Here is a 26,819-nt window from a genome sequence, read left to right as displayed (position 1 = left end):
GCGCACATTTGTATCATCATCGATCTCCAACAACTGACTGTGGGTTGCTCATCCGTCAGCCACACTTGTAGAATTGTTTTCTTCCCCATCAGTGTTGTCCTCTGAAGGAACGCCCTCATGCCAGTCGGCGCTTTGCCCTGAACAGTAAACACATGGAAAAGTTGTTTGGGAGAGTGGTGCCATCGAGTTCTCCACATGTCCGATACATGTTCCGCCAAGTTTTTCCAAAAACCCTGTATCTTTGGACAGGACCAGAACATGTGGCCCAGGTGTGCATTTGTGCGGGCACATTTTGGGCAGGAGTCAGTGTCTCTCAGCGTGGCCCTGAACGCTCTATGCGGTGATATGTACAATCGAAAAATAAATTTGTATTGGGTTTCCCGCCAGCACACATTCTCAGTTAATTTATAAATCCGCTTTATGCACATTTCCAATTGTTCCTGTGTGAGTTGTATTCCAAGTTCTGATTTCCACTGTTGTAACACCACAGAATAATTTGCTAGTTTAGTATGTTCTCTCAAATGCGCATGAAAATATTTCAGCGGGACTCTAGCCTGCGCATCCAAGCCCAGTAGTTCATTGTACTTCTCCCATGTTTCCACTGTCAAAGTTTCTCTAGGTAGTGTCCTCACATAGTGCTGTAGCTGTAAGTATGCAAACAAGTCTGTCTCATGTAGATTATACTCTCTACAAAGTTCCGCAAATGGTTTTATTATTCCCTGTTCATTCACCACATGATACACATATCTCACTCCCCTTGTTGCCCAAATCTGAAAGGCCCGTGAAGTACTACCCACTGGAAATTGGGGATTCCCCCTAATGGGCAACATAGGGGAACTTACTTGATTAAGCTTGCAAAATTTACAGAGCCATTTCCAGGCCTGTCTCAGAGGTTGAAATATCGGGGTTACAGGACCTAACTTTTGTGCCTGTCCCCCGGGAGCCTGTAACCAGCTTGCAAAGTGCTGCTCCTGAAACCAGTGTAATTCAGATAGTGTAAGAGAAAAATATTCTGTGTTTCGGAACCAGTCAGAGAGATGTCTAATCCCACCAGCTACTGACAGCAGGCGCAGATCTAACACTCCCAGACCTCCTTTTTCCCGAGGCAACATCGCCCTATACATTGTCATCCGGGCCCTCTTCCCCTGCCATAAAAATTTTGCAAGTTTTCCCTTTAGCCACCTCTCATCCCTTCCTCTAAGATACATGGGCATCATTTGGAAGGTGTAGACCCAAATTGGAAACAAGATCATGTTATATAAGGCCACGCGTCCCATCAAGGATATGGGAAGCGCCTGCCACCTGTCCAAGGCACTCTCCACCTTTCTTTTTAAGGGTTCCATATTTAATGCATATATGCGGTCTAAATCGAGTGGAATTTTCACCCCCAAGTACGTCATTGCCTCCTGCGCCCATTGCATTGGGAAGGGTCCCTCCCATGTCTCTTTTATCTCTGGTTCTGAGGGTAGGGCTAATGACTTGCTAGTGTTCAGTGTAAACCCAGAGTGAAACCCAAACTCTTCGATTACTTCGATCAGTCGCCCTAGTGACTCTTGAGGCCTTGTCAACATCAAAAACAAGTCGTCCGCGAAGGCCAACACTTTCACTGTTTGGCTCGGGAGTGTAACCCCCTGTATCCCGGGGTCCTGTTCAATCGTACGGAGAAGCGGTTCAAGATACAGGAGAAACAGCAGAGGGGAAAGGGGGCAACCCTGCCTAGTACCGGCCTGTATTTTAAATACATTTTTTTAAATTGTACTTATAAATAATAAGGTTGATTGTTAAGCACCTGATACTCATATCTGTTTTGGTGGCCCTTTACTAGGTGAAAACATTTCTGCACGAATTCAGGGAGTCCCTGTAACCAGCCCCTCCAAATGACACAATGATTTACAATTTAGAACTAATTACTACTCTAACAGATGAAAACCAATGCTTCCTCTTTGTACATCCTTAATGCTGCACAAGCCAACATGCTTGAAAATATAAGTGAGATCAAATAAAAATGCTACCAACAATAAAGAATGACAACATGGACAGAGCAACTCATAGGTTTGCTTGCTTTGTTTGGGTGAATTTGCATGATGCTTGTGTGGAGGAGAGGGAAGGGAGACTACTAATCTCATGGGCTTCAGCCGTTATGCCATCTCTGGTTCTCAATCTAACCTCCTGGGTCAGCTCTTTCCTACTTGCTCTTTTCCGGCTCCCTGCACTGCTGTCCTTCTTCAATTTTTGGGCAGCCAGCAGCATCAGTAAAGTAAGTAAGCACACTGCCTTTCCTGTAGCCTGCCGGCAGCGATTCACCAAGGCCAGCTCCGTTGCCTTCCTTCTGTCAAGTCCTGTCATTTCTATTGCAACTTCCTCTTTGACGCTAAGCAGGATGTTGCAGTAGAGAGGGCAGGACTTGACAGGAGGAAGGCCATGAAGCTGGCCTGTGTGAATTGCTGATGCTACCACCTGACTGCAGGAAAGTGTAAGTGGTGATACCCGCAGGGAGGAGAGCATTTTTTTTTACCGTGGGAATAAGGCTTTTTACTGAACCCGTGGGGCAGTAAAAAATTTTGTGTGAATTTTTTTTTCAGTGTTGCCATTACTGCTATTTACCGTGGTATATCCGTGGTAACGGTAACCGTGTCATTCTCTATTTGCTAGGCTTCAGATTATATTAGAAACACACAGCAGCACATGATTTCTAGTTTCATTTCTTGCTATTTTTCCTCTGTTTGGAAAACATTTAATTTGTAGTTATTCCATCAGTTTGTAAACAGTAGAGAATGTTGTGGATGAATCATCAACCTAATTTAAAAATATTGTAAATGTAGTTATCTTGTGCTTCTGTTTTCTTCAGGTGGTGACGCCCTGCTTTCTGCCAGTCAATGCTGAACAGGTAAGCTTTACCTAAAGCGATGGTCATATGGAGACTGACTCTTCAATAAGTGTTAGTCTTCAGATTGGTTACCACTCACATTTTACAATCTCATTGTCTTATTGATGTGGTAATTGTTATATAATTATAATAGTAGTCTTGCTCCTATGAACTTGCACTCTGTAGTCCTAAATAGTTATTAAGCTCTGCAAGTTATAAACGAGAGGATTATGAAGTCTTCTGCAATGTGAATACAAGGAGTGAAGGCTGAGAAGTAATTAGGAGAGTTCCACTGAGTTCTCTGAAACCATTAATGTGAGGAAATGAAGCTATCCATTTCCAAGATGAGGGCAGAGATTTGTGTGAGTAGGTAAGACACATCATCTATTCTCAAAGTCTGGATTATACCAGCATTTTCTTTTCCCTTCAGTCAATCTACAGTTTGCTTTGCTGAGTTGTTATTTCTGTTTATTGGGGACCTGTTTTGGGAGGATGTCTGGAAGAAAAGGTTTTCTGAAGGCTGGTGAGAAGGCAGAGAAGGAAGTAGAGTGGAGAGAAAGAAAGGAAGTCTTGTGATCAGGGTTGTGGGGTGGGGTAGGGTGGGGCAGAGAGAAGGTTGGCACACCCTCTTCCTACTTAATATATTATTGTTACAAAATCACCTCTGGGAGAAGGTAATGAGGTGTGACAAAAAGGCAATAAAGGAGCAGTGATATAAGGATGAAGGGCAACATGGAAAGAGTAAGGATGATGGCACAAGGAGGGGGTGAGGAAATCAGGGAAGGAGGACTTACCTTTCCTTTTTCCTTAGACAAGTAGAATGCTTATTGAAATACAAGTAGCTTATTCTCCGAGGACAAGCAGGCTGCTTGTTCTCACTGATGGGTGACGTCCACGGCAGCCCCTCCAATCGGAAACTTCTCTAGCAAAGTCCTTTGCTAGTCCTCGCGCGCCCGCGCGCACCGCGCATGCGCGGCCGTCTTCCCGCCCGAAACCGGCTCGAGCCGGCCAGTCTTCTTTTGTCCGCACTCGGTACGGTCGTGTTTCGCCGTGTAGAGCCCCGGAAAGTCGACCTCGCGCGTCCAAATTTATTTTGACGTGTTCTTTTTCTTCGGAAAAGTCTTTAAAAGTGTCGGGAAGTGCTCCGGAAACCCCCTCCCGGGTTTCGGGCCAACCCCTTCCCGTACTTCCAGCTTTTTGCCCCGAAAAGTTTTCTTTCGTCGTCGGGGTAGGCCTCTTTTTGGCCTCGGTCGAGATTTTCTCCCTAACAAATTTTTAGTGCTCTTTTTCCGTCATTTCGGATTTTGATTTCGCCGGCGTGATTTTTCCGCCCATGACATCGAAGCCTTCCAGCGGCTTCAAGAAGTGCACCCAGTGCGCCCGGGTAATCTCGCTCACTGATAGACACTCGTCGTGTCTTCAGTGTCTGGGGGCCGAGCACCGCCCTCAGAACTGTAGTCTGTGTTCCCTGCTTCAAAGGCGGACTCAGGTAGCGAGATTAGCCCAGTGGAACGTGTTGTTCTCGGGCTCTTCGTCGGCATCGGCACCGGGATCTTCGAGTGCATCGACGTCGTCAGCGTCCAGACCATCTTCCTCGGCCGCCACTGCATCGAGTGCATCGAGGCATCGGGCCTCTGCATCGGCGCCAAGGTATCGGGCGACTGCATCGACGTCGGTGGTACCGGGACCTCGTCTGCTGATGTCGTCGGACGGTGGTGCATCGTCAGGAGTGCAGGTGAGGGCTGTCCATTCCCCTGCTGGTGGCGGTGAGCCTTCGGGTGGGTCTCCTCCTACCCTGAGGGCTCCTGCGGTACAGCCCCCCCGAGACCGACCTCCTTCGGTCTCGGCCCCGAGGAAGCGACGGCAGGATTCTACGTCCTCCTCGTCGGTGCCGGGGAGCTCCGGTGACATGCTTCGGAAGAAGTCGAAGAAGCATCGACACCGGTTGCCTCCCCGCGTCGGCACCGAGAGCTCTGGGTCGCCGAGGGAGTCGGCACCCAGCAGGCATCGGCACCGAGAGGACCGCTCACCCTCTGTTCAGGAGGTGTTGATGCGCTCCACTCTGGACAGCCCGGAACAGCCTCCTCGCCCGGAACAGGTTCTGACGTCGACGCCTGCATCGACCTCTTTGCCTTTCTCTGCAGCCGCTCTGAACGAGAGCCTCCGGGCCGTTCTCCCAGAGATTCTGGGAGAGCTGTTGCGCCCTACCCCTCCGGTACCGGCGGTGCTTGCGCCTCCGGTACCGTCGAGCGTGGCGCCGGCTGGCCCATCGCCCGGGGTGAGGTCCCCGACGTCGGTACCGAGTGCAGTGCCGACTGCGGCCACCTCCCAGGAGGGCTCCCCGACTACGTCGGCGGAGGGAGCTTCGCCGATGCGGGCGAGGGAGTCTACCTCTCGACGCCCCCATCGTGGACGTGGCTCCACGGAGTCGAGCCGGGCGAGGTTGCAGACACAGGTTCGTGAACTTGTGTCTTACACCGAGGGTGAGGCCTCGTGGGAGGAAGAGGAAGACCCCAGATATTTCTCGGACGAGGAGTCTGAGGGTCTTCCTTCTGATACTACTCCCTCTCCTGAAAGGCAGCTTTCTCCTCCTGAGAGTCTGTCTTTCGCTTCCTTTGTCCGGGAGATGTCTACGGCCATCCCCTTCCCGGTGGTTGTGGAGGACGAGCCCAAGGCTGAAATGTTTGAGCTCCTGGACTATCCTTCTCCACCTAAGGAAGCGTCCACTGTTCCCTTGCACCATGTCCTAAAAAAGACATTGCTTGCGAACTGGACCAAGCCACTAAGTAATCCCCACATTCCCAAGAAGATCGAGTCCCAGTACCGGATCCATGGGGACCCAGAGCTGATGCGCACCCAGTTGCCTCATGACTCTGGAGTTGTGGATTTGGCCCTAAACAAGGCTAAGAGTTCTAGGGAGCATGCTTCGGCGCCCCCGGGCAAAGACCCTAGAACCTTAGACTCCTTTGGGAGGAAGGCCTACCATTCTTCTATGCTCGTGGCCAAAATTCAGTCGTACCAGCTCTACACGAGCATACATATGCGGAACAATGTGCGGCAGTTGGCGGGCTTGGTTGATGCTCTTACCCCTGAGCAGGCCAAGCCTTTTCAGGAGGTTGTCAGGCAGCTGAAGGCGTGCAGAAAATTCCTGGCCAGAGGGGTGTATGACACCTTTGATGTTGCGTCCAGGGCCGCTGCTCAAGGTGTGGTGATGCGCAGGCTCTCATGGCTGCGTGCCGCCGACCTGGAGAATAGACTCCAGCAGCGGATTGCGGACTCGCCTTGCCGTGCGGATAACATTTTTGGAGAGAAGGTCGAACAGGTGGTAGAGCATCTCCACCAGCGGGACACCGCATTCGACAAGTTCTCCCGCCGGCAGCCTTCAGCATCTACCTCTACAGGTAGAAGATTTTTTTGGGGAAGGAAGACTGTTCCCTATGCTTCTGGTAAGCGTAGGTACAATCCTCCTTCTCGACAGCCTGCGGCCCAGGCTAAGCCCCAGCGCGCTCGCTCTCGTCAGCAGCGTGCGCCTCAGCAAGGCCCCTTGGCTCCCCAGCAAAAGCCAGGGGCGAGCTTTTGACTGGCTCCAGCAGAGCATAGCCGACATCCAAGTGTCAGTGCCGGGCGACCTGCCAGTCGGGGGGAGGTTGAAAGCTTTTCACCAAAGGTGGCCTCTCATAACCTCCGACCAGTGGGTTCTTCAAATAGTCCGGCAAGGATACACCCTCAATTTGGCCTCAAAACCTCCAAATTGTCCACCGGGAGCTCAGTCTTACAGCTTCCAGCACAAGCAGGTACTTGCAGAGGAACTCTCCGCCCTTCTCAGCGCCAATGCGGTCGAGCCCGTGCCATCCGGGCAAGAAGGGCTGGGATTCTATTCCAGGTACTTCCTTGTGGAAAAGAAAACAGGGGGGATGCGTCCCATCCTAGACCTAAGGGCCCTGAACAAATATCTCGTAAAAGAAAAGTTCAGGATGCTTTCCCTGGGCACCCTTCTCCCCATGATTCAGCAAAACGATTGGCTATGCTCTCTGGACTTGAAGGATGCCTATACACACATCCTGTCGCGTCTCTCGCGCTTGCCGCGCTCTCGAGGACCTTGGCATACCTTCAGGCTTCTTCCCCGGAAGCGCGGGGTTTGTGAGTCCTTTAGGCAAAATCACCTTCCAGGTAGAGAGGAGATAAGACTGGACCGGAACTCCGGACTGGAGTTCTACACCGGAACACTCGGAACTGGAACGCACCGGACGGGTGCGCACTGGAGTGGGGCCCACTGGACTGGACACACTGGAGTGGCCCCACTGGACTGAAACATACAGGGGTGAAACCCGCTGGACTGGAACACACTGGAGCGGAACCCGCGGAACTGGAACACCCTGGATCTAGGCTTCACCTACACTTGACTGCCTTCCCCCTCGGGTTGAGCCCTCAGGTTCTGGCAGCCGGTAGGACTTACAGGAACAGCAGGAATGAAGGTCCAGGGGTGCCCCCTGGCCCCTAGGCGAAGGCAAGGCAGACAAGCAGGGTCTGTCCGGGTTCTGGCAGTCGGCAGGATTCAACACTGTCTCTGGAGGTGGCTAGCAGGACGGCTAGCTGAAGTCACTGTCTCCGCAGGAGGGCTAGCAGGACGGCTAGCAGGAGATGCAACACTGTCTCTGGAGGTGGCTAGCAGGACGGCTAGCTGAAGTCACTGTCTCCGCAGGAGGGCTAGCAGGACGGCTAGCAGGAGATGCAACACTGTCTCTGGAGGTGGCTAGCAGGACGGCTAGCTGAAGTCACTGTCTCCGCAGGAGGGCTAGCAGGACGGCTAGCAGGAGATGCAACACTGTCTCTGGAGGTGGCTAGCAGGACGGCTAGCTGAAGTCACTGTCTCCGCAGGAGGGCTAGCAGGACGGCTAGCAGGAGATGCAACACTGTCTCTGGAGGTGGCTAGCAGGACGGCTAGCTGAAGTCACTGTCTCCGCAGGAGGGCTAGCAGGACGGCTAGCTGAACGGAACACAGTCTTGGGATAGTGGCTAGCAAGGGCGGCTAGTCTAACACTAGGAACAAACACAGTGAACTAGCAGAGCTATGCACAGGCTACAAGCCACACGGTGCCTAAGCTGGCTAGTCTACACTAGGAGCAAACACAGAGAACTAGCAGAGCTATGTACAGGCTACGAGCCAGACGGTGCCTAAGCTGGCTAGTCTACACTAGGAACAAACACAGAGAACTAGCAGAGCTATGCACAGGCTACAAGCCAGACGGTGCCTAAGCTAACTAGTCATGCACTGGAAACAAACACAGAGAACTAGCAGAGCTATGCACAGGCTACAAGCCAGACGGTGCCTAAGCTAGCTAGTCAAACACTGGAAACAAACACAGCGAACTAGCAGAGCTATGCACAGGCTACAAGCCAGACGGTGCCTAAGCTAGCTAGTCAAACACTGGAAACAAACACAGAGAACTAGCAGAGCTATGCACAGGCTACAAGCCAGACGGTGCCTAAGCTAGCTAGTCTGGACAAACATAGAACACTAGCAAGCTATACACAGGCTACAAGCCACACGGTGCCTAAGCTAGCTAGTCTGGACAAACATAGAACACTAGCAAAGCTATACACAGGCTACAAGCCACACGGTGCCTAAGCTAGCTAGTATACACAAACATAGAAACTCACTCAGAGCAAACACTGAAACTGTGTACAGGGCACTCTATACACCAGGACCTTTAGATGAGATGAGATGCAAAGGCCAGGACTGTAGTCTCCAAGTGACTAATAAAGCCCATCAACACCAGGGCCACAGCTGCAGCAATCACCTTGTGACCAAACAGAGGCTTGACACTCAGAGCAGGCATCCCATAGGAAGGAACAGCGGGAGCCATCTTGGATACTGGCAAAGAGGAGGAGGCGGCAGCCATCTTGGAAGAGGCAAAGCCCACACAGGTGAGGTTCAGTAAGGCAATCAGCACACAGAGCCAGAGAGAACCTAAGACAGACACAGACACAGAGACAAGCAGAAGCCAGCACAGACACTGACTCCCAGAAACAGGGTAAGTCTGAGGGTTGGCACGGCCACGGACGGGACACATCCCGATACTGCCAGCTCACAGACAGTATCTGCGATTTCAGTTGGGCACACGCCACTTCCAGTACTGTGTGCTACCCTTTGGGCTCGCCTCTGCGCCCAGGGTGTTCACAAAGTGCCTAGCTGTGGTAGCAGCGGCACTTCGCAGGCTGGGGGTGCACGTGTTCCCATATCTCGACGATTGGCTGGTGAAGAACACATCCGAGGCAGGAGCCCTGCAGTCCATGCAGATGACTATTCGCCTCCTGGAGCTACTGGGGTTTGTGATAAATTATCCAAAGTCCCATCTTCTCCCAGTGCAGAAACTCGAATTCATAGGAGCGGGTGCGAGCGTCTCAGCAGATCACAGCTCGGCAGATGTTGAGATTGCTGGGCCACATGGCCTCCACAGTTCATGTGACTCCCATGGCCCGCCTTCACATGAGATCTGCTCAATGGATCCTAGCCTCCCAGTGGTATCAGGCTGCTGGGGGTCTAGAAGACGTGATCCACCTGTCCACGAGTTTTCTCGAATCCCTGTATTGGTGGACAATCTGGTCCAATTTGACTCTGGGACGTCCTTTCCAAATCCCTCAGCCACAAAAAGTGCTGACAACGGATGCGTCTCTCCTGGGGTGGGGAGCTCATGTGGATGGGCTTCACACCCAAGGAAGTTGGTCCCTCCAGGAACGCGATCTGCAGATCAATCTTCTGGAGTTGCGAGCGATCTGGAACGCTCTGAAGGCTTTCAGAGATCGGCTGTCCCACCAAATTATTCAAATTCAGACAGACAACCAGGTTGCCATGTATTACGTCAACAAGCAGGGGGGCACCGGATCTCGCCCCCTGTGTCAGGAAGCCGTCAGCATGTGGCTCTGGGCTCGCCGTCACGGCATGGTGCTCCAAGCCACATACCTGGCAGGCGTAAACAACAGTCTGGCCGACAGACTGAGCAGGATTATGCAACCTCACGAGTGGTCGCTCAATTCCCGAGTGGTGCGCCAGATCTTCCAAGTGTGGGGCACCCCCTTGGTGGATCTCTTCGCATCTCGAGCGAACCACAAAGTCCCTCAGTTCTGTTCCAGGCTTCAGGCCCACGGCAGACTGGCATCGGATGCCTTCCTCCTGGACTGGGGGGAGGGCCTGCTGTATGCTTATCCTCCCATTCCTCTGGTGGGGAAGACTTTGTTGAAACTCAAGCAAGACCTAGGCACCATGATTCTGATTGCTCCTTTTTGGCCGCGTCAGATCTGGTTCCCTCTTCTTCTGGAGTTATCCTCAGAAGAACCGTGGAGATTGGAGTGTTTTCCGACCCTCATCACGCAGGACGAAGGGGCTCTTCTGCATCCCAGCCTCCGGTCCCTGGCTCTCACGGCCTGGATGTTGAGAGCGTAGACTTTGCCTCTTTGGGTCTGTCAGAGGGTGTCTCCCGCGTCTTGCTTGCTTCCAGGAAAGATTCCACTAAGAGGAGTTACTTCTTTCTATGGAGGAGGTTTGCCGTCTGGTGTGACAGCAAGGCCCTAGCTCCTCGCTCTTGTCCTACACAGACCCTGCTTGAATACCTTCTGCACTTGTCTGAGTCTGGTCTCAAGACCAACTCTGTAAGAGTTCACCTTAGCGCAATCAGTGCATACCATTACCATGTGGAAGGTAAGCCGATCTCGGGACAGCCTTTAGTTGTTCGCTTCATGAGAGGTTTGCTTTTGTCAAAGCCCCCTGTCAAGCCTCCTACAGTGTCATGGGATCTCAATGTCGTTCTCACCCAGCTGATGAAATCTCCTTTTGAGCCACTGAACTCCTGCCATCTGAAGTACTTGACCTGGAAGGTCATTTTCTTGGTGGCAGTTACTTCAGCTCGTAGAGTCAGTGAGCTTCAGGCCCTGGTAGCCCAGGCCCCTTACACCAAATTTCATCATAACAGAGTAGTCCTCCGCACTCACCCTAAGTTCTTGCCAAAGGTTGTGTCGGAGTTCCATCTGAACCAGTCAATTGTCTTGCCAACATTCTTTCCCCGTCCTCATTCCTGCCCTGCTGAACGTCAGCTGCACACATTGGACTGCAAGAGAGCATTGGCCTTCTATCTGGAGCGGACACAGCCCCACAGACAGTCCGCCCAATTGTTTGTTTCTTTTGATCCCAATAGGAGGGGAGTGGCTGTAGGGAAACGCACCATCTCCAATTGGCTAGCAGATTGCATTTCCTTCACTTACGCCCAGGCGGGGCTGGCTCTTGAGGGTCATGTCACGGCTCATAATGTTAGAGCCATGGCTGCGTCGGTAGCCCACTTGAAGTCAGCCTCTATTGAAGAAATTTGCAAAGCTGCGACGTGGTCATCTGTCCACACATTCACATCTCATTACTGCCTGCAGCAGGATACCCGACGCGACAGTCGGTTCGGGCAGTCAGTTCTTCAGAACCTGTTTGGGCTTTAGGATCCAACTCCACCCCCCGAGGGCCCTGTTTGTTCTGTTCCAGGCTGCACTCTCAGTTAGTTGGTAAATTTTTTAGGTCAATCTCAGTTATGTCCTCGCCGTTGCGAGGCCCAATTGACCATGGTTGTTGTTTTGAGTGAGCCTGGGGGCTAGGGATACCCCATCAGTGAGAACAAGCAGCCTGCTTGTCCTCGGAGAAAGCGAATGCTACATACCTGTAGAAGGTATTCTCCGAGGACAGCAGGCTGATTGTTCTCACAAACCCGCCCGCCTCCCCTTTGGAGTTGTGTCTTCCCTTGAAGTGTATTGTCTTGCTACATACTGGACTGGCCGGCTCGAGCCGGTTTCGGGCGGGAAGACGGCCTCGCATGCGTGGTGCGCGCGGGCGCGCGAGGACTAGCAAAGGACTTTGCTAGAGAAGTTTCCGATTGGAGGGGCTGCCGTGGACGTCACCCATCAGTGAGAACAATCAGCCTGCTGTCCTCGGAGAATACCTTCTACAGGTATGTAGCATTCGCTTTATAAGAGATTCAGGCTGTGCCTTCACATCCCTAAGAAGAAGTACAAATAATAATGTAAACCAGCTAGCTGTAGGTATGGCCTTGTAGAAACAACACAAAGCGGGTCCAGAAATAATAATAATACAATGAGGCATATTTTCAAAGCACTTAGACTTACAAAGTTATGTGGAGGGGCGTTTTCAATATGATGTCTAAGTCCAACTTTGGACATTTTGATAAAAGCGTCCAAAATTCAAGTGGGGAATATAGCTATTTTCAAAAAAGAAAAATGTCTTTTTTTTTTTCTTCAAATATGGCTATTTGCTAGATGTTTTTGGGCTCTGTTCATTTATCTTTTTGGTCCATTTTTGGAAAAAAAAATGCTCAAGTCAAGAATGCATAAAATCAAGCCATTGGGATGAAGGAGGAGCCAGTATTCTTAGTTGACTAGCCACACAGACATCCCAGGAGATCAATGGGGCACCCTAAAGGGCACTGCAGTAGACTCTAAATAAATGCTCCCAGGTACACATCTCACTGTTGTTCCCTTATCTTGTCTGCTGAGCTCCCCAAAATCAATTCCCCCCAACTGTACACTATTACAATAACCCTTATGGGTGAAAGGAGCATCTATATGTGGGTACAGTGGGTTTCTGGTGAGTTTTGGAGGGTTCATAATTTCCACCACAAGTGTAACAGATAGGGAGAGGTATGGACCTGGGTCCACCCATCTGCAGTGCACTGCACTCACAACTAAGCTACTCCAAGGACCTGCATGCTGCTCTAATGGACCCGAATATAACATCTGAGGCTGGCATAAAGGCTGGTAAGTAATGTTTGTAATCACATTTTTGGGGGTGGGAGGGGGTTAGTGAGCACTGGGGGAGTAAGGGGAAGTCATCCCTGATTCCATCCAGCGGTCATCTGGTCATTTAGGGCACTTTTTTGTGGCTTATTCGTTAGTAAAACAGTTCTTGACCAAGACATCCAACTTATACCCCTGGATGTGTTTGTTTTGTTCCATTGTGGCAGAAAAATGTCCAAATGTTAGGAACGCCCACATCCCATCCTTAAAACACCCATGACTCGCCCCCTTGTGATTTGAACACACTTCTGATGGACTTCATAGAAAAACATCTAAAAATTGGTTTTGAAAATACAAATTTGGACTTTTTGTGAGAAAAATGTCCAAATGCAGATTTATGCCACTTTTTGGAGTGACTTATAAAAGTTTGTTAGTCTAAATGCTTTGAAAATGAGTCCCAATGTCTTTATTGAAAGAAATCACTCAACGTGGTCCACATTTCACCCAATCATGTGCTGCCTCAAGGGTGTAAAAGAAATGTAAAGAGTGTAAACCACCTAACACTCTGAGTGGTGCACAGGTTCAACAGAGCAGCAAAACACAGGGCAAATATCGCAAGCATCAGACATATGAGCAAACTCAGTTGTACAAAGGGCTCTGCTGAGCAACAAACAGGTGCAATATGGAAACCACCTTATAAGCCAAAGAGTAACTAACTCACTTCCAACATGCAGCAATTCATGGTTGTACCGAAGTTGGTTTACAGTAGCATTGCAGTTATTCATCTTGCCTAAATCGACTTTAAAGCTTAGCTTTCAGTTTGTGGTTGGCACTATTCCCATTTTAGGAGTTATAAGCAACCTCAAGAAGGTGATTTTAAAATGCCAGAAGGAATATAGATTGTCACTATTTTTGGTGCTTAGTGATATGTGGGATGTTTGGCTTTATTTTAGGATGATCAATACAGCTGAAAACCTCAGGTACAGTACAGATTAATGGTATGCAGTATTACTTCTCGTTAACAAGGCTGTTTTTGCAGTCCAGCATGTAGAGAAGAGATATGGCACCTGAAAGACTTAAGTATAGTATTTGTTTTTCTTAAAGATTGCCATCTACACCACCTATTAGGAAAACACAGTTCTTGGAAAAAAAATAAATTATCTCAAGAAGATATGACCTTTGTAGATTGTTTTGGGAAACAAAGTTTAGCTCTTTGTAACCTCAAAAGAGAGGATCTTGGGCTCTCTAGCCTTCAAGTAACTTCTTAAGTCCTTGAAATGAAGTCCTTGAAATGATTAGCCCCCCATTTTGTGCCAGTGTGGAACTCTTTATTAAGTAGGGCCCCTTAGGGTCAGAGTTATGTGGACAATTTGTAAGAGTCCCCCAAGAAACTCCCATTTATTTAAAATTTATAGTGATCACTTATGTATGGTGGAGTTTCTCCTATAATAAAAATGATTTCCAACTGTGGTCCTTAGGGGGTAATTCTATGAGGAGCACCACGAACACCTGGAATGCTGGTATTCTAGTTCTGTACACATATATGTTAACATATACATATTTAGATTAGCAGTTTCCAGTTAAGCTGTGTTCTTTCTTTTTTTTTTTTTTAGTTCAATATTTTTATTGAAATTTTTGAATAAAATGCCCAACAGCACATGAAAAGAACAAAGCAAAAGAAAATCTAGTATATAAAGAGGGTGTATGAAAAGATCATAATTTTGTTCTGCCTCGCAAAGCTTAAAATGTAACTCTGTTAAGACTGGAATTAAAACTGCAGTTTCTGCTGGTAGTGTACCTTTAACAAAAATATAAAACATCAGCCCATTTTTAAAAGTTGTACCAATGGACACCATAATGTTTCAGCTTTTAACAACTGATTTATCTTACCTGTTACTATTAGTTTATATTAATAACATATCATTATAGCACATTCCTTGTTCTAAAGTTTCTGAAGTTGTCATCGAAGCCCCCTGAAAAGCTCTACTCCAGCCCATCCAAATCTATTCAGCCACGATCAGGACACAGACTGTAGAAGTCTGCCCAGCACTGGCCTTGTTTCCCAATTATCGGTGTTTCTACTTAATCTCCGCTAAGCTTCTTTGGATCCATTTCTTCTAAACAGGATTCCTTTGTGTTTATCCTACACATTTTTGCATTCCATTATCATTTGCATCTCCACCACCTCCTGCGGGAGGGCATTCCAGGTATCTACCACCCTCTCCATGAAAAAATACTTCTTGTCATTATTCCTGAGTCTGCCCCCTTTCAACCTCAGTTTATGTCCTCTTGCGTCTTCACGTCTCTGGAAAAGGTTTATTTTCGGATTAATACCTTTCAAATATTTGAACGTCTGTATCACATCACCCCTGTTTCTGTTTTCCTCCAGGGTATACATGTTCAGGTCAGCAAGTCTCTCCTCATATGTCTTGCTGTGCAAATCCCATACCATTTTCGTCGCTTTTCTTTTTATATCCTTAGCAAGATACGGCCTCCAAAACCGAACACAATACTCCCAACTGGAGCCTCACCAATGACGCCCCATTTGGAGCCCCTCAGTGACTTGTAGAGGGGCATCAACACCTCCTTTCTTTTGGTTATACATCAGAACTTTCATGGCCATCTTTGAGTGTCCATTTCTAGCTCTTTCTTACAGAACTGACATATGTCTGTTGCACCAGTTTTTTCTACACTTGCTGTAAACCATTTTGGCCATTATCTGCTGTTCTGGGCTGCTACTATCAATCATTTATCCTTAGGTTTCAATGTACCTCTCCTTAACCATTCTTACTACTACTACTAATAGCATTTATATAGCGCTACCAGACGCACGCAGCGCTGAACATTTGACATAGAGAGACAGTCCCTGCCCAAAGAGCTTACAATCTAGGTAAAACAGACAGACAAGACCTTACAGGCAAGGCAATTTACAGAGTAAAGAGGAATAGGGGAGGAGGCGGGCAAAAGAGTAGCGGCTAGGACCAAAGGCAGCAGTGAAAAGGTGAGCCTTCAGCTTAGATTTAAAAACAGGTAGAGATGGAGCTAGACGTATGGGCTCAGGAAGACGGTTCTAGGCATAAGGTGCAGCAAGATAGAAGGAACGAAGTTTGGAGACTTGCTCAGAGAGTGGAGTTCACGGGAGAGAGGAGAGGTAACGAGGGGTCCTAGAGTGGATGCATTTAAAGGTCAGTAAGAGAAGTTTGAACTGTATACTGAAATGGACAGGATGCCAGTGAAGAGACTTGAGAAGTGGGCTAGTGTGGGCATAGCAATTCTGGCGGAAAATAAGACGAGCTGCAGAATTCTGGACAGATTGGAGAGGAGAAAGATGATTGAGCGGAAGACCAGTGAGAAGTAAATTGCAATAGTCCAAGCAAGAAGTAACAAGGGTGTGAATAAGGGTTTTGGTGGCGTGTTCAGAAAGGAAAGGGCGAATTTTGCTAATGTTGAAGCTAAAGAAGCGACAGGTTTTGGCGATTTGTTGAATATGAGCAGAGAAGGCGAGAGGAGAGTCGAAGATGAATCCAAGGTTACGAGCCAAGGAGACAGGGAGGATATGAGAGCCATTAACAGAGATAGAGAATGGGGGAAGAGGGGAGGAGAGGAGGAGGTGTGTCTGGTTTAGATCAACAAATGGTCCTGGAGTAATATTTTTTATTTCCCACTGTTCTTAGGCTTTGCCACTTGTTTTTCTTCATTTGCTGATCTAATTCCTTGAAGCATTTTTTTCTCTTCCTTTGCAAATTCTGTTGTTTGAAGGAACAGAGTTTCCCATTATATCATACTGTTAGCTCTCACTGGCCCTGTGCTGTATATTCTGATTCGTCCTCCCTGTTTTCAGTCATATTGCTACCTGGATGCGCTGACCACCACCTCTTTTATCCCTGTTAGCTGCCAGGGTGCAGTGCATTCAGGTTGGACACTCCCACGAGCATTGCAGCAGGGCCTATGTCCCTGCTACATTCTTTTGGCCTCTACCTCATTCTCTTCACCTGTTCCCATGGTGTTTCCAGCATGTGTCACACCAGGGGTTAACTGTTTTCTCTGCCACTTTATACATAATCATTGTGGAATCTTGGAACCTGAGTGGCCATGGGGTTAGTAGGAAGGGTTTGGAAACCACAGCTCGAAGTTCTTACTCAGGCTTTAATTGTGATGTGTTTGTAGCCAGATATCTATGTTCATTTTCTTAAAAATTACTCCTGAAGTTTTCTCATACCTAATTCAAAGAGCCATTCTGAAGTGACTAAGTTGTTAGCATTCTTTCTTTTACTAAACTGCTTGATTATACATTTTTTTTTAATACAAATTGTCCCGGTGTGTTCTGGGGAAGTAGTCTAATAGCAGGAGGGCCTCAGGAAGGAAAGTATAAAATGGGAGGTGCCTTAGCCTTTTTCCGGAGAGGATTCCAGTAAGGAGGGAAATGGAGACCATTGAGAAGTGGGTTTTCTGCCTTGGGGCCCATAAACACCCTTATTCTTCTTCCCAAAAGGCTGATGAGGAAAATTGGAAAGGATTTAAGGTCTGGGGCACAAAATGCCTTAAGAAGTAGGTCTGGGTCCCGGCACACAGGAGCAGGAGATGACAGACTGAAGGAGAAGCAGTCAGACACAGGAAGGTAAGGGGGCGGGCGAGGGCGCGGCGCAGTGGCCCAGGTGGGGAGGAGGCGGGGCAGTCGGCTGTGTCTCTCGGTGGTCCATCTGCATAGAAGCACTTCTACAACTGGCGCCTCGATTTAGGCCCCCTGAAGATGGATAGTGAGAGTCAATTCTATAACAAGAGTGGAGGAGTGGCCTAGTGGTTGGAGCACTGGTCTTGCAATCCAGAGGTGGCTGGTTCAAATCCCACTACTGCTCCTTGTGATCCTGGGCAAGTCACTTAACCCTCCATTGCCTCAGGTACAAATTTAGATTGTGAGCCCTCCTGGGACAGAAATATCCAGAGTACCTGAGTGTAACTCACCTTGAACTACTACTGAAAAAGGTGTGAGCAAAATCTAAATAAATAAATAAAACAGCATCTGGGCACCCAGGTTCCATAATATGATACTAGTGTAAGTCAGAATTGCTATGCCTGTGGCCGTAGCGGTGCTGCTAGGTTCCTTGCTACATCGTGTGTGAGTCCGGCTCTCGGCGTTTCAAAATGGCCGCCGAGAGTTGAAGTCTCGCGAGGCAGCTTCAACTCTCAGCGGCCATTTTGATTCGCCGAGAGCCGGACTCAGACACGATGCAGCCGGGCAGCTAGCAGCAGCGCTGTGGCCAGGAAAGTGGGGGTTCCTTCTTTCCTGCCCGAGTGAACAGGTACCGCTAGACCACCAGGGATAGTGGCGTAAGGGGATGGGAGGTGACGGGGGAGGGAAGGTGATGAGAGGAAGAGTGTGGTACCAGGGGCGGGCCGGTACTTTGAAAGGGGCGGGGCGTTGTGGTGAAAGGGGCCGGGGTGATGGGCACGTCGTCGTTTGCGGCTGGGATTTGTTGGAAGGGGAGGAGTAGGGAAACACGCTGCGCGTGTTTCCCTACTGCTCCCCGTGCGTTGATTTGCCTTGTTTTCGTGTTCTGCCCTCGACGTCATGACGTGTGACGCAAGGGTGGGGCATGCAGACATGGTGAGTGTTGTGGCTTCACCACCATGAAGTTACGAACCGGTGTGTGAGTGCCTGCAGTGACGTCAGTGTCCTCAGAACGTTGAGGGTGTGTTTTATCATAGTAGAGATCATGCCAAAAGGACTCTGTGGCTGTAAGCTGTGGAGAGAAGCCTGGAGAGGAGAGGGGTCCACAGCTCACAGCCACAGGATGGATCAGGCTGAGAGCGCCAGGCCATAGCCCCCTAAGTAAAGACCCAAAGAATGACAGTAAAGGACAAGATTTTATATAAGGGGATCGATTTTCTGATACTGCAAAACTTTCACAGATGTCCTTTTGGCTTGATTTTACATAAGAACTTCTAATACCATATTGATGTTTACAGATACTTTGGACTTCTGAGCCAGGCCTTTAAGGCTGAAACATGGCCAGTGTTGGATCTTTGACTATTTTAATTAAGAGCTTTTCATCTTTGAAGTGCACACCACGGTTTGTGTGTGTTTTTTTTCTCTCCACTTTGTGGTTTTCCCGACTTTCAAACTCAGTTTATTTATTCTTATTTACAAAATTGCAGTTAGGTTTTCGTATTGATGCCATTAATTCCCTGTGGAATTTAGACCATGTATAAAGTGTTGACTTTGGTGCACAGGGTGCATTATATGGGGAAACCTGATAATTTGACCAACCTGTTACAGCTTTATGTCCCACCTAGGGTTCTTAGATCCCAGGGAGGGAGTTGTTAGTTCTTCCTTCCCTGACCCAGGCATGACTATCATTTACACAGGAGGGTGTTTGTTTTTTTGTTTAATTTTTTTGTATACTCCATACTTGTGGAACCAAATCCCACAAAGTGTTCAGTTGAAATCTTATTTTTTTGCTAAATTTGTTTCAGATTGAGCTGGTTATCTCCTGGTCAGGTAGACTGCAAGGATGTATATTTGATGATTGTTGTTTTCTGGAGTGGTTTTTTTTTTTTTTTTTTTTGTAATGCTGTTTTGTCTTCTTTTGTGGTCAAATGTGCTGTTTGTTCAATTCCTGTTTTAATTGGCTTTCTCTGATCTTATTTATAATTTTGTAAATCAGTGGTATATCAAATGTTTTTAAACTGTTAAACTATTAATTGGCAAAATCTAATATGTATTAGTGACAAAAACATTCACAGTAATGTTTCTCAGATGAGGGGCATGTGATCAATATAGGGGAGAGTGTAGCTGAAGTGTTAATATGACTTACTGCAGTGGACGTTACCAGTGAAGCAGTTCACCCTGGATGTGTAGTTAAATTTCTGTGGTAATAACTTATGTTGCCATTAATGCATGTTATAGTAACATGTCAGCCTTCCCTTTCTTTTCTCACCTTCTTCCTGCCATAAACACAAAATCCCACATTTACTGGTTTTTTTTGCAGGAATTAATGTACTTTAACAGTGTTTTCTAAGTGTTAATGATTTCTTAAAATCTGCATTAAGCACCTTAGTAAATAAACCCCTAAGAGTTATGAAAGTTCTACTAGTTTGGTATTTCAGTTGCCAACTGTTCTTTACTTTTGAATCTTGTATTTTTCTGTTTTAATATATGTATGTTTGTATTTAGGATTTGCTGGGTAAATAAGATCCAACCAAATGTCAATCAAGTATATTAAACCTAGATTGAACCTGGAAAAAATTGCAGATTTCCCTGAGATTTGCACAAAAAATCCATCCTAATATTGTTCTGTTAACTCAGTGGAGTAGACTTTGTTGTACAAAATGAAAGACAAGATATGATGTTCATTTTGTCCTTTTAATTGCAGTAACCACTTCTGGGAATTCAGTATCATTTTTGTGTGTGTGTGCATTATACTTTCACTTAAGCCATTGCTTACACTCCCCATATAAAGGTCACTAACTTCTTCCTTGTGTGAGTTAGGCTGAATCCCTGACTTTAGTTCTTTTCATTTGGATAGAGTCTATTTTTTTTCCTTGGCTTGTACCCATTGTTTCGTTTTGCAATGCCCCATTACACTGAAGAGCAATAGAAATCAGATGGTGAAGAATTTGTTCCAGGACATTGTGTCAGGCCTGTCCAGGTGTAAAAGCAGTGTTGCTCTATTACAAGGTATGACATTTTGACTTATTTACAGTATTTAATTTATCTTGCACTCCTAAGGGCCTATTTGCTAAGCTGCATTAGGGGGGTCTTTCACAAAGTCGTGCTAGCATTTTTAGTGCGTGCTAATGATTAGCAAATGCTAGAGACGTCCATAGGAATATATGGGCACGTCTAGTGTTTAGCGCACGCATATTTAATGCACGTGCTAAAAATGCTAGCACACCTTTGTAAAAGGGACCCTAGGTGTTTAATGTGACTTTTAACATGTGTTAACTCTTTGTCCCACATTGATATCTCAATGTGCTGTTATTGCACACTATTAAATATCTAGATGTCCTTTTACTAAGCTGTGGTAAAAAGTGGCCTGTGAAATTGGTGCGTGCTGGGCTATTTTTTTCCGCAGTGGATAAAAGGCCTTTTTTTTAATGGGGCAGTACATGACCGTGCGCTAATATTAAAAGTAGCATGCGGCTATTTACTGCCTGAGCCCTTAATACCACCTATGTACTTGGCAGTAAGGGCTCACACGCGCTACTCATGCAGTAATCAGGGAGTGCTGCCGATTACTGCTGGAAACGCCCCCTTCAGTAGAAAATAGAAAATTATTTTCTACTGTGGGAACAGTGAGACAATCTCAGGAGAAGAAGGCAGCATCATCTTTGCAGGACCCAGGAGGAGGTAGCGTCACTCCAGGAGGAGAAGGAAGCATCTTTAACCATATTTAAGGACCTGGGGGCAGGGTTGGAGGGAGTGCCCTCGACTCAGATCTGGGCCTAGGAAATAGCAGTAGGGTTCCGGGAACATAGTAACATAGTAAATGACGGCAGAAAAAGACCTGCATGGCCCATCCAGTCTGCCCAACAAGACAAACTCATATGTGCTACTTTTTGTGTATACCCTACTTTGATTTGTACCTGTCCTCTTCAGGGCACAGACCGTATAAGTCTGCCCAGCACTATCCTCGCCTCCCACCACCGGCTGGCTCTGCCACCCAATCTCGGCTAAGCTCCTTAGGATCCATTCCTTCTGAACAGGATTCCTTTATGTTTATCCCACGCGTGTTTGAATTCTGTTACCGTTTTCATTTCCACCACCTCCCGCGGGAGGGCATTCCAAGCATCCACTACTCCGTGAAAAAATACTTCCTGACATTTTTCTTGAGTCTGCCCCCCTTCAATCTCATTTCATGTCCTGTCGTTCTACCGCCTTCGCACCTCCGGAAAAGGTTCATTTGCGGATTAATACTTTTCAAATATTTGAACGTCTGTATCATATCGCCCCTTTTTCTCCTTTCTTCCAGAGTATACATGTTCAGGTCATCAAGTCTCTCCTCATACGTCTTGTAATGCAAATCCCTTACCATTCTCGTAGGAAGGAAAGAATGTGTAGATGGGAGAGAGAGAAGAGAACAGGATGAAAAGAGGAGGAGCATTGAGAACTGGAAAGCTGACTGAGCAAGGAAAAGTTGACAACTGCACTTGAGAGAGGTGGAGGAGGGAGAGATTGAATTGGGGTGAACTGGGTTCATGGACATTTATTAGGAAAGATGCATTCATCATGTATTCTCATCACCATCACTCCCCCTTCACATAACAAATTGTATGTGTGTGGGGGGGCACAGGAGTACTTGGCAAGTGCGTTTCATCTCTGGTGAAGTTAGTTTAATGAAAAGGTGTCACTTTATAACATTTTTGTTTGTTAATCTTTATTTCTGTACATTGACGCGGACTAACATGGCATCCACTCTAGTTTGTCTGTTAAATCCTAGAGGAATTTTCGAATCCTAGATCACCAAGAGCTGTCGAGTACTAGTTTTATCTGACACAGCACAGCTTCACAAATTTCATCCCAAATCCAAAATCCAGAAAGAAATAACAGCAGTTCTGTCCAGCTCCTTTTCATTATCAAGAGCTACAGTGGTGGAAATAAGTATTTGATCCCTTGCTGATTTTGTAAGTTTGCCCACTGACAAAGACATGAGCAGCCCATAATTGAAGGGTAGGTTATTGGTAACAGTGAGAGATAGCACATCACAAATTAAATCCGGAAAATCACATTGTGGAAAGTATATGAATTTATTTGCATTCTGCAGAGGGAAATAAGTATTTGATCCCCCACCAACCAGTAAGAGATCTGGCCCCTACAGACCAGGTAGATGCTCCAAATCAACTCGTTACCTGCATGACAGACAGCTGTCGGCAATGGTCACCTGTATGAAAGACACCTGTCCACAGACTCAGTGAATCAGTCAGACTCTAACCTCTACAAAATGGCCAAGAGCAAGGAGCTGTCTAAGGATGTCAGGGACAAGATCATACACCTGCACAAGGCTGGAATGGGCTACAAAACCATCAGTAAGACGCTGGGCGAGAAGGAGACAACTGTTGGTGCCATAGTAAGAAAATGGAAGAAGTACAAAATGACTGTCAATCGACAAAGATCTGGGGCTCCACGCAAAATCTCACCTCGTGGGGTATCCTTGATCATGAGGAAGGTTAGAAATCAGCCTACAAGGGGGCGCTGGTGAGCCTTTGACTCTGATGGACGTCTGAGACGTGCTCTCCCTCGCTCAGACCAAAAAAATCGTATGGAAAAGCGCTTTTCATCAAGTTTTTTCTTATAAAAACAGTTTCTGGATATAGAGGAGACATACCTTAAACATCGGATGTCTTCATCAAAGTCAGAAACCTTTTTGAATCAGCAAAGCAGACCAAAGCGACTGAAGCACGATCCCCTCACACCTGAGAAAATGGCGTCGGGAAAAAGTGCTCAACCGCTACTATCAGATCCAGCTATGGAAGAGCTGCGAGCCCTGCGTGACCTCTCATCTAAACACTACGAGACAACATGCCAGCTAAAAGAAGAGATAACAACTATCTCAACTACTCTTAATGCCTTTCAGCATCGAGTTGAAGTAATAGAAGAAAGATCAGCACAAACAGCTCTGCAATTATCACAGCTTGATCTCTCGGTAACTTCACACTTCAAGAAACTTGAATCAGACCTGGAAGACCTGGCTAACAGATCCCGACGAAACAACATACGAATCCTAGGTCTCAAAGAAGGATTGGAAGGGACTAATATAATTGAATTTTTATCAAAATGGATCCCGACAGTTTTAAACATAACGTTTGATCCTCCTTTGGAATTTGAGAGAGCCCATCGCTCCCCTTCCACATTAAAGCTCAATCAACAACATCCCAGACCAATTATAGCTAAACTGCTTCGGTTTCCACATGCTCTCCAGATTCTCACCACTGCTCGTGCACAATCATCACTCCATATAGAAGGTAAAAACATATTAATTGTGCCTGATCTCGCAAAAACAACTGCACGAAAAAGGAAGGCCTTTCTCAGCATGCGTGCCCACTTGAAGTCGATGGGAGCACGCTTCGGCCTCCAGTATCCCGCCAGAATGACGGTTACAATTCACAATTCAACTAAAACATACGACTCTCCAGAGCAATTACAAGCCTTCATTGATCAATATCACTCTCAAGGAATGACATAATTATCATACAAATTTCACCCTCAAGGTATAGCATATTTTCTCTTTTTTCTCTTGCATATATAAACCCACGCATTAACTCTGTTGTCTCTTACTGAAAACTTCCTCATTATAAAAACGCCTCCAGCAACTTTTCAAAATCATCATTTTTCCACTTTCATAGCACTACTTAAACATTTTTCTTCCTTTTAATGGGCATTTGAAATACGAATCTTTTTTTTTTTTTTATAAACCTCCTTTTAATCAGATGAGGGTATTTAATAATAAAGAACAGGACTTTTCGCTCTAATGGGATTTTGCTCTCCATATCATTTAATTAGTTTCTACTCCAACGACTACTTCATTAGAGAACAATTAGAGCGATTGTCATTAAAAATGTAGCCAAACCTCTGACTAAATCAGAATACATACAACTACTCCTATGGTCTAGATTAAATTATGTCTCGATTTGGTCTCAAGAATCACTGCGATACCTTCACACATAATGAAGAAGAATTCGTCCTGCCTGAGATGTCACTTTTTAACTTCAGTTTAAATGGCACACCTCTCCATCTTCACAATGCAACTACGGCACCTTCATTTTGCAGATTGCCAGAGGCAAAACAGTGTGTCACGGCTTGATGCTCTCTCTTTGCCAGACTTGTCTCCTTGCATCTGAGAGTAACCATATCCACACAGTGGGACTTTATCTCATTGCTTCACAGGTGATTTAACCCCCGGAGAGAGCTTCAAAAGCTATGAGACTCTTCGAATTCTCCAACAAAGGAGTGAACTTGAGACCACAGAGAATATCACAAGCTTTTACCAAATGATCTCAAATCTCAGAAGTGAAAAGAAGACTTAGTATAATGGTAAAAGATTTTCCCTAAATGACTTATTCATTTATTAACATCAATTTTAAAAAAGGGAGAAATAATGTCTTTATTTCATTTTATGTAAATCTAAAAAATGTATCTTTTCTCATAACGTGCACTGTTATTTTAAATTTTACTTTCCTGAAATAAGATGGCAGATACTTTACTGTCAAATATGTTGTTATATAATTAATCTCAATTTATACATCCTTATCTAATGTTTTTTCATATCTAATGTGTATTGATATTTCAGACTCCCCTTCTCCTCAGATATTAGAAATATGGTAATATACAAACTCAAATTTCAGAAATGATGAGAAAATCTAGTGTACTGGCAAAGGATTTTCCCCTAATGGATACATCATTCTCAGGCATCAATTTAACAAAAAGTAAATAATACTTTTATCCAACCTTACACATTCTTAACTAATGTATGTTCTAACATAATTTATACTCTTAATTTACTCTTCTTATATGAAACTATGATGGCAAATATCTTACTATCAAACATGATATTATATGTTTCATCTCATCTAATGTATCTTCTATATAACATTCACTCCTATCTCTAGCTTTTCCTCTTTCCTGATGTCAGAAATATGGTAATATACAAACTCAATTCTCAGTAATGTCAAGGAAATCTAGTATAATGACAGAGGAATTTTCCATACATGGCTATTTCATTTATTAACATTAGTTTAAAAAAAAAAAAAAAAAAGGGGGGGGGGGGAAATACTTTTATCTCAGTTTATATATAACTAAATATTGTATTTTCTTTCATAATGTAAACTCTTATTTCAGATTTTTTTCTCTTTGAAAACAATGGTAAATGTCTTATCAAACATACTGATATATATTTCATCTCAACTCACACACTCTCATCTTGTGTATCTTCTATCTAATATATATTCTTATCTCAGACTCTTTTACCTTTCTGGTGTCAGAAATATGACATTAGATAGACACAAATCTCAGAAATGACAAGAAGATATAGTATAATGACAATTGAACTTCCATGAGTGACCATCTCATTTATAAACATTAGTTAAAAAAAAAGGGGAAAAAGCAATGGCTGTATCTCACTCTATATACTGTCAACTAAAGTATTCTCATCAACTAATGTATACTCATCCAATATATTCCTAACTAAAATACTTTCTTATCTTAGATTCTATCCCTAGAATTAGAGCAACAGATATCTTGTTACCAAATATATTGTTACATACCTGTTAAAACCCATATTTACATTTTTGAAATATGGCAATGTTTTCTCTTGTTATTAACTCATAATGTAATTTAAATAACCAAGTGCGTTATTCCATATTACAATATATCACTTATCCCCTTCTTGATCTCTCTGAGCGGGGACAGGACTCTTAGATGTTCCTATCACGGGAACCAGCACCATGGTCTTTTTCATCAAATTATGGTTTATGCTTAATTTTTTTGTATTTTGTAGAAGCCTAGTTGTTATTGGCTTTCATAGTAAGTTTTTCTGTTCTTTCTCTGTGCCAAGGAATTATACACTCGCTCTTGTTTCTGAATTTCCCTCAATCAATAATACTGAAAATTATAAATCTTTGAAATATGACCTCTTTAACACCTAACACTCCTCCAACTCCAGCTATCTCTTTAATATCTTGGAATGTAAATGGCTTGAGACATCCAGTAAAGCGGAAAAAAGTGTTTACACACCTAAAGAAATTAAAACCTTCTATCATTTTTATACAAGAAACTCATGTCACTGATCTTACACATCTGCTTACTCCATACAAGTGGATATCTAATATAATAGATGCTCCATCTGTTGGAAGGAAAAATGGTGTATCAATCCTTTTCTCTAAGGATACACAGGTAACTGTAGTAGAAAAGGCTGTAGATCATCAAGGCAGATGGATAATTGCACATGTAGAAATTGCGTCTCAACCCTTGCTGTTAGTTAACATATATGCACCAAATTGTGATTCTCCAGAATTCTTCTCCTCCCTTTTTAAAAATATATCTTCCTTTAAAGTAATGCCTATATGCTTCTCAGGAGATTTTAATCTTCCACTAGATGTTTGGATGGATAAACACTCCTCAGCAAAAAAAATTGAGACAAAAGCTGCTCAGACTTTAAAATCCCTCTTGACA

General features: G+C 45.5%; 1 protein-coding gene across 2 annotated transcripts in view; it reads left to right on the top strand.

The window, feature by feature from the left end:
- Positions 1 to 26,819, top strand: part of TNS3 (tensin 3) — a 1,051,445-nt gene that overhangs the window by 293,345 nt on the left and 731,281 nt on the right. For both annotated transcript variants that reach the window (XM_030209265.1, XM_030209274.1), the window contains one exon: positions 2,849 to 2,887. In XM_030209265.1, coding sequence (XP_030065125.1) covers positions 2,849 to 2,887 — 39 coding nt within the window. The remainder of the gene's footprint in view (positions 1 to 2,848; positions 2,888 to 26,819) is intronic.

Source organism: Microcaecilia unicolor, chromosome 1 (assembly GCF_901765095.1).
Source record: "Microcaecilia unicolor chromosome 1, aMicUni1.1, whole genome shotgun sequence".
NCBI classification, from domain to species: domain Eukaryota; kingdom Metazoa; phylum Chordata; class Amphibia; order Gymnophiona; family Siphonopidae; genus Microcaecilia; species Microcaecilia unicolor.
Note: the sequence above shows the minus strand (reverse complement) of the source record. Positions and strands in the feature narration are given on the sequence as shown.